Source organism: Astyanax mexicanus, chromosome 10 (genome assembly GCF_023375975.1).
Source record: "Astyanax mexicanus isolate ESR-SI-001 chromosome 10, AstMex3_surface, whole genome shotgun sequence".
Classification (NCBI taxonomy): domain Eukaryota; kingdom Metazoa; phylum Chordata; class Actinopteri; order Characiformes; family Acestrorhamphidae; genus Astyanax; species Astyanax mexicanus.
Genome location: NC_064417.1, coordinates 51,149,986 through 51,158,428, shown reverse-complemented (window position 1 = coordinate 51,158,428; position 8,443 = coordinate 51,149,986). Strand labels below are relative to the sequence as shown.

At 34.4% G+C, this 8,443-nt stretch overlaps 1 protein-coding gene across 1 annotated transcript; it reads right to left on the bottom strand.

Moving 5' to 3' along the window:
• Window positions 1–243: 243 nt before the first annotated feature.
• tspan7 (tetraspanin 7) lies at window positions 244–8,432 on the bottom strand. The gene is made up of 8 exons (XM_007248758.4): window positions 8,265–8,432; window positions 5,968–6,156; window positions 5,510–5,584; window positions 5,321–5,416; window positions 5,048–5,203; window positions 4,463–4,546; window positions 2,331–2,408; window positions 244–2,168 (listed from the first exon to the last, which is right to left on the bottom strand). Exons 1-7 carry the CDS (start codon window positions 8,349–8,351, stop codon window positions 2,340–2,342), a joined length of 756 nt encoding a protein of 251 aa, XP_007248820.3. The 5' UTR covers window positions 8,352–8,432; the 3' UTR covers window positions 244–2,168; window positions 2,331–2,339.
• Between the last annotated feature and the right edge of the window lie 11 nt (window positions 8,433–8,443).

Sequence of the window (8,443 nt, the reverse complement as noted above, 5' to 3'; positions counted from 1 at the left end):
AAGATAGGCAAAACATTAATCAACAGGTCCACATTTGGTCTTTTGGCAAATTATGTGGTTTTGTTGTTTAAATAAAACATAGACATACTGTTGTTATCTGGGATAGCTGTGAGGATTTGATTGCATTCAGTGACGAGATAAGCATAAGTAAGGTGGAGTTGCCCAGTTTCAGATACAGCTCAATGATGCCACCTGCTGCCCAGTAACAGGATTAAATTAATAAAATAAATTAACCTGATAAAATAAGTTAACATTTCTTTATTTTTTCAAGTATTTTACATGCTTTCCACAAACAAACAACAAGCTATTAACACTGAATTTGCACAGATATTATGTATGTAGGCTACAAAGTGAACATGCAAAGTTATCAACATCATTTAGACATATGAACATTTGAAATTCAGTCGAAAAATTTGGAACATGATGTGAGATGGCTGCAGATAAATACCAGTGTTCCGGAAACAAAACTAAACTAAACTAAAGAAACAAACAAAAAGGAGAAACTATTACAAGGATCCACTTGTTTATACTGTAGCCCTGTATTACATATAATGGAGTAATGGAATGATTTTAGGAATGGCACAAACTCTTCCACACCCTCAGGTCAGGGGTGTCCGTCGATATTATAAATGGGTGAATGGCAGGGAGTGTGCATTTTCTACTATATTAGTGTCGTAAAGCTGTTCCTCAATTAATAACAAAAGCAAGGCATACATTTCTCACGCAGTCATTCTTATTCTTAAACACTAAGGCAAGAACTACAGCATTATTTATCCTTTAAATAGAGCTGGACAATAATTCAAATGTCAATATACAGTACCAATCAAAGCTTTGGACAACTTTTTAGTTAATGTTTTCATTTTTCTTCCTCCTACATTGTAAATTAATAGTAAAGTCATCCAGACTGTAGGAAGAAATACGGAATAAAGTATCATGTAGTAACTTAAAAGTGTTAAACAAACCAAAACACTCTGTGATGTATTTGGGTGCTCTTATCTGGAGAGCTGTTAACTTGCAGTTTCTGAGGCTGGTAACTCTGAGGCTTTTGCTCTTTCTTTACTGGGGCGGACCTGATGAGTGCCAGTTCCACCATCATAACATTTTTGATGTTTTTTGCGGTGACTGCACTTGAGATCATTTCAAGGTTCTTGAATTTTATCTTAAAACTCTTTTTCCCCTTTATTTAGTTGAGTAGTTGTTGCTTCTCTTAATATGAATTAGAACATTACTACCTCTTCACTACTTTACAACTGATGCTCTCAAACTAACATTAAGAGGCAAAACTTTTAAGTAACACTTTCTGTTTACTAAATAATTCCATATGTTTTTCTTCATAGTTTGAATGAGTTTAATATTAATCTACAATGCAGAACATTTTAAAATAACGAAAAAGAAATGAATCTACTTGGAACTGTATATCACAATATACAAATGTGTCCATAACAGTTTCTGTGGGTTATATTTGGAATATCAGAATTATATATCATCAACAGAAATTCTGAAAAATATTGTGATATAAATTGTGTCTATATCGTCCAGCTATAACTTCCCACTGTATTAAACATAGACCCTTAAAAAGAGCAAATCCTGATCCACAATTGTAAGGCATTTCAATATAATAAGAATAAGGCTGGGGTGTATATGGTCACATTATAACATCACATTCAAAATACATAACCTCATAATAACAACAACTGGTATCCCTCATTTCACATAATTTGGTTTTAAACTAAAGTTAATTATCATGAACAGCAATTCACAACACTGTGAGAAACGTATTATTATTACTGTATACTAAATAACACTGAGTTTTAGCACGTTAATATCATCATCATCTGTTGGAACTGATGGATTAACACTGGCTAAAACTCACACATGCTATACCCGCTGTGATCTATTCCTTACCGTCCATTTACTCACTAAACAAACAAACAAAACACACAGAAACGTAACTGTGAAAAAATAAACTGATCCCTTATCTATCAAATCAAATCAATTATGTTCCCTTCATTCTAGTTACCAATGAGAAACACTATTTTTTTTAATAAAAGCAGCTGGAGGATTTTCTAAAATGAAATGGATTAAAGCAAGACATGCGCACGCAATACTAAAAGTACAGGGTTTCCCTTTGTGTCAGTTGCCATTTTCGGTGACCTCATGTCTGCATCCTGTAAAAACACACAGAAAATATAGAAAACACAGAAATTAGAAACTCAGTAAATAAAAAATTATGTTAAAAGATTTAAAATTTCAAGTTTCAAGTAGTACCAAAAACAAACATCATATTCAAGCTTGCAAAATCAACCATGTTTAAATAAGTATATACATACCGAAGACTCCTAGACCATTTCGTACTGGTTGTTGGTAATGTAGCGAGACAAGCAGCATGCCAGGAACACACCAATAAGCTGTGGATAAATAAAAGTCAAGACAGATTAGAATAATTAATGTATTTTTTGTTGTACTTTGTATCTAACCTAGTACCAGTAAATTTCATGTACAATAAGTTCTAGGGATGCACAATGATATCAGAATTAGATCGGCTGGTATATTGTATCATTAACATTGTATGCAGGAATAGGACCAAGCAATGGTGCTGGTTTTCAATCAGCCGACACGGTCCATGCTATTTTAAAATTCCTTGATTTAAGCATTTTTTTGTACTTATTTTTATTAGTTTTAAAAGTAACACATTTATAAAGGGGTATGCAGACTTTCTGTAAGTTGTGTATATCAGCATCGGTAGATACAGTACCAGTCAAAAGTTTTTCTCAGTCAGCTTTATGAGGTAGAGTCACCTGGAATTCAGGCTTTCAGTTAACAGCTGTGCTGAACTCATCAAGAGTTAATTACTTGAATGTCTTGTCTCTTAATAAAGTGTTTGAGAGCATCAGTTAAAGTAAAGTAGTGAAGAGGTAGAGTTACAGGTATACAGTGAATAGTGAATATTTGAGTAATGTTCTAATCCAGATTATGAGAAGCAAAAACTAAATAAAGTAAAAAATGACTTAAAGTAAAAAATTCAAGAACCTTGAAAGTAGAGGTGTGCCAAAAAATCGATTCACATAAGAATCTTGATTCTCATTTACTACGATTCAGAATCGATTTAAAATGTCCCAAAATCGATTCTGAGGGGCGGGTTTTAGACTGATTTTGGGCTGGGTATTTTTGTTGGACCTGGCAACCCTGGGGATAGCGCTTGTCCCTTTGGAGATCTTCCAGACACACACAGAGCGTAGGTGTTTGAGAATCACCGGTAAGATGGCAGAACAAGCACTATATTACCTTAGATTAACGTGTAGTTTCAATGTTTTATGGCAGAATGCTTCATAACAAGCATAAAAAAGATCGCTAGTAGTTAGTTTCAGTAACTGTTAGCTAGCTAACTAGCTAACTTTCCAGTTCCACCTTAAATAACGCTACAGGTGGCAGCGGGCTGCAGCATTTAAGGCGGAACGGAAAAATAACAATAAGCTAATCAGAGCTAATTTCAGCTCCTCATCACAGAGGAATTAAGGAATGGACAATATGAATTAATTTCTCCACCTCCTGCCCCCTTTCTGAAGAAATACAACCACCTTAAATTAACTAGTTAATCAGCAGCTGCTCCTGAACTTTAGCGCTCCACTGCTATCATCACATCAGCCCAGCAGCGTCACCTACACACCACCGCTAGTAGCCTGGTAATAAAGCAGTGTTATTTATTATTTATTTATTGTTCATTAACGTCATTGTGATATCCCAGTGATTCCTCTGTCACTGAGGACCCACATTCCTGCACATTTTATTGTTTTTGTAACACATTACTTGCTCCAGGACCAGTGTATATTATGGAGGGTTTTTTTTCAATACGATTCATAAGCCAGAAGCAGAAATATTTATAATTCAAATCGTTTTGAATCAAAAATCGATTTTGAATCGAATCGTGGCCCCCAAAATCGGAATCGAATCGAATCGTGAGATAGTAATCGATTCCCACCCCTACTTGAAAGTATTCTCAAATGCAGTCACTGCAAAAAACATAAAAAATGTATGATGATGGGAAATCAGGTTTGCCCCAGTAAAAAAGTGCATGGGTTTTCTCTGTTGTACAGGATAAGTTTATCAGAGTTACCAGCCACAAGTTAACATCTTCCCAGATAAGAGCACCTAAATGCTTTACAGAGTATTTTGGTTTGTTTAACATTTTTAAGTTACTACATGATTCCTTATGAGTTCATAGACTGGATCACTTCAGTATTCATTTACAATGTAAAGAAAAACATTTGAAAAATTGAATAAGTAGGTGTGTCCAAACCTTTCGACTGGTACTGTATGTAGATGTGTAATATTAGATATTGACATCAGCCCAGAATTCCCCTATTGGTGCATCCCTAGGAGGCTCCCCCCCAAAAAGGTATTATCTAGCAATATAGCGTAAATACAAGTCAATTAATAAACAAACTAAACAAAAATGTTTTACCTGGAAGAATGCAATTCCAAAGGATATTCCAGCAATGATTCCCAAATTATCCTCCAACAAAGTTGTCACCAGGGAGAAACAGCCCTGCAGCAAGAATCAAAGTAATTTACTGTTTTTTTTTACTTAAGTAATTAATTATCACATGATACATTTGTATTTAAAAACACACATTTCATAAATTCATAAATATAAAATTTATTTAAGTATAATATTAGACAATTACAGTCACTGGACGATATATTACCCAATAAATAACTGCGACAATCGATCATTTTGAAAGGTCATTTAGTGCCACTGATAACAGAATAGCATATTAATGCATATACACAGTCTTAAAGGACATTGCACTTTTAATGAATAATATTTCGGTAGATGTATACTGTTTCTCTTTATCTACTCCACATGTACGGAAGTGCCATTTTTAATGCAGTGGTCATTGTGTGAGTGGCTAAAATAATGATATTTAAAGTTTATCTGTAAACAAAAACAATAGGATACACAAAGGGCAGCAAAACTTACGGTACAGTACATACGGACACGCAACAAGACTAACTACAGTTCAGATTTCGATAGCTGTGATCTCACCTTTTGGTATATAACCGTCTGGGCCAAGTTCAGGTCTTTGAGGTTATTAGCAGTGCAGTTAGGCAATGGCATGCAACAGCTTTCGGGAATGCCACTCTGATTGAAGTATGATGTGTGAGTCCAACTAGTGTAGTTATACTCCCCACAGCATTTCAGCTATATCAAAACACAAAATCACCATTAATGAGAGAATTAAAGAATTTCCGTAGACAAGCTAGACAAAAAATACTGTTACACAGTGAATATGCAATTACAATTAAATATACTACTCACAGTTCTCTGGATAGTATCCAAGGCCACCCTTTTACTTTCTGTAGAGTTATAGCTATTTTCAGCCTTCACATAGGCGTCTCTGAGCACTGCTTTGATCTATTGAGAAAATGACCATTATTAGTATATGGTAACTTTAAAAAAACAAAGCAAAACAGATTTTTAATAAAATTTGATGAACTAATATAGCACCTCATGTCTGAAAACAAAGCCTGAAATGCCTGCAACAAGTTCAGCCAAGAACACCAGAGTCAGGAACATGGCGTACTGCAAAAGAAATAGACAATAATAATGAACACTGGAAGAGTAAGAAAAAAAATTAAAGATAACTATTGTATAATTGCACTGATTTTATTACAATATTTTGTTTGGCAATACTGTATAGTTGTTTAACAATACAGTGTTGTTTTTTTTAAGTGACAGGTTTTGGTGAGAATGTGTAATACCACAGAGCATGCTAAAAGTATTTTTAAAAAACATACATGAATGAATCTGGTAATTTAATCTGGTATAACTAAGTTATTGCCTATACACAGCCCAAATGAACACAAACGCAATGAATAAAATAAAAACTAAAAGAAAATGTTGTGCCTTTAGTGTAGCTGCATAAAATAACATAATATTTATAATGATATCAGATTGTGACTGACCAGTTTCAGCATCCATGGACTACCACGGCAGGTAGCGAAGCAACCAAATAGGCCAAAGATGACGATGATGGCTCCTGTGCCAATGAGGACATATGGCGCGTTGGTACTGGTGTCCGAAGCCAGGGAGAGATAGGATTCCAAACTAACTTTTCCCCATACGCCCACTGCCAACAGAATCACTCCTGTGAACTGAGAAATACAAAACAAAAAATACAAACATCACAAACTTGCTGATGGTGACTCAGGTCTTGTGGCTAAACTCTTCTACATTCTGTAACTTTATATACACTGCTAAATACACTGTCTAGTTCACATAAAAGTGTTTTTTGAAACTTAAAACTGATTTCTAATGTATCCATACCAAACAAACAAACTTGGATCAGCTTTTTACACTAATTTTTGGAAGAAAATCGCTTTTTTTTTAACAAAAAAAAAAAAAGAAAATCACAGACCAAACTAATACTAATAATCACACTAAAAACAGTATTTTGGGTTGTGGAGCTCTAGAATTGAGAGTCTAGTTTGCAAGAAATTTTTTTTTTGGCAAAACACTTTTCGATTGTAAGCACAAATCGGTTGTAGAGCTGTAGATAAAAACGAATAATTTAAACATCAAATGTGTAGATAAAAGTGTAGTTTTCGATCAGTGTTATCTAATTTTAGTCATTACTCTTTTGGAAACACTAAAAATTCTAGTTTGCATAATTATTTTTTTATTTGGAACAACATATTGGACAAAACTGAATTCTGATTTCTCCATACCAAACAAACAAATTTGGATGATCAGCTACTTGCACTAATGGGGGCTACAAGTTTAGCAAAAGAAAACAGCTTTCTGGGTTGTGGCACTTTAGAATTAAGTGTAAACAATGTCTAGTTTGCATGAAAATTGTTTTTTGGAACAACAAATCGGTTGTAGAGCTGTAGATAAAACTTAATAGTTTAACCATAGATTGTCTAGCTAAAAAGTGTAGTTTTAGATCATTTTTGGTCATTACTCTTTGGAAACACTAAAAAACAGTATTTTGGGTTGTGGTACTCTGGAATTGAGTGCAAACTAGACAGAAAAGTTGTGTAGAAAAGTCTAGAACTACTATTTACACTATTTATATAAAATATCGAAAAGGGGTAACTTTAGTTTTAGATCATTTTTATTTAACTGGTCATTTTTTTGGGAACAAAAAAAATAACAGTTTTTTTCAGGTTGTGGCACTCTAGAATTGAGTGTAAACAATGTCTAGTTTGCACAAAAATTGTTTTTTGGAACAACAAATCGGTTGTAGAGCTGTAGATAAAACTTAAATAGTTTAACCATCGATTGTCTAGCTAAAAAGTGTAGTTTTAGATCAATTGTCTTTCATTTTTGGTCATTACTTTTTGTAAACACTAAAAAACAGTATTTTGGGTTGTGGCACTCTGGAATTAAGTGTAAACTGTCTAGTTTGCAAGAAAATTGCTTTTTTTTTTAAACAAAAAATCGATTTGACAGGTCTAGAACTACTTTTTACACTATTTATATAAAATATCGAAAAGAGGTAACTAGTTTTAGATCATTTTTATTTAATTGGTCATTACTCTTTTGGAAACACTAAAAAACTGTTTTTTCAGGTTGTGGCTGTCTGGAATTGAGTGTAAACTCTGTCGAGTTTGCATAAAAAAGGTTTTTCTGGAAACAAATCGGTTTCACAGATCTAGAACTATTTAGTACACTATTTACATCAAATATCGAAAAAGAGTAACTTAGTTTTAGATCATTTTATCTAATATTTGGTCTATACTCTTATTGATAATCTAAAAAAAAAAAACAGTTTTTCAGGTTGTGGCACTCTAGAATTTAGTGTAAACTTTTTTTGGAACAACATATGGTAAATTTCACTTTTGCTGACCAAACCCCACCTGTTGAGTCTTTGTGTTCACAGCATGAAGAGAGGCACAAATCTGAGCTTCAGCTCAACCAGAGAAAAGTTTTCCTCAATTATCTGTGATTACTGATTAACTAGAGCTGGAGATAAAAGTTTTATATAGTTGTATACATCAAATATCTGCATAAATAAGTTTGGGAAAGGCTCTCGTCAACGAAACGGCTGTAAGATAACTAGCTGAGCTAAAACCTGAAAGAGTTGGCTAGGTTAGGTTCGGTTAGCGTAGCCAGGCTAACAGCGCAGCAGCTGCGTTCATTGTTTTCCCCACAGTGGAGGGGCGCCTATGCTAAGCTAACCGGGATTTCTCACAGGTTAGTTTAGTTACTTTAGTTTAGTACATCCGTGTTTTTAAGCGATTTTTAAGGGAAAACTCACCCAGAAAATGAGGCTGTAGGATATGAGGAAGGTTTTCAGGCATGTTATGACCGGTTTGGTCTGCAGTCTTCTGGATGGTGGAGACATTTCGGTAGTTTGGTTCGGTTCGGGTTGGAGGCTGGTTCTGTTAGCGCTGCTGGAGCTGAGGGGGGAGGAGAGGGATCTGAAGGAGGGGGAGG

Bases quoted from the DNA above. Each gene is read 5' to 3' on its own strand.
- tspan7 (XM_007248758.4), bottom strand. From the start codon at position 8,351: ATGTCTCCACCATCCAGAAGACTGCAGACCAAACCGGTCATAACATGC. The intron at 6,157-8,264 runs GTGAGTTTTCCC...TGTATTTCTCAG, and splicing joins CCTACAGCCTCATTTTCTGG to TTCACAGGAGTGATTCTGTT. The intron at 5,204-5,320 runs GTGAGTAGTATA...GTTTTGATATAG, and splicing joins TGGATACTATCCAGAGAACT to CTGAAATGCTGTGGGGAGTA.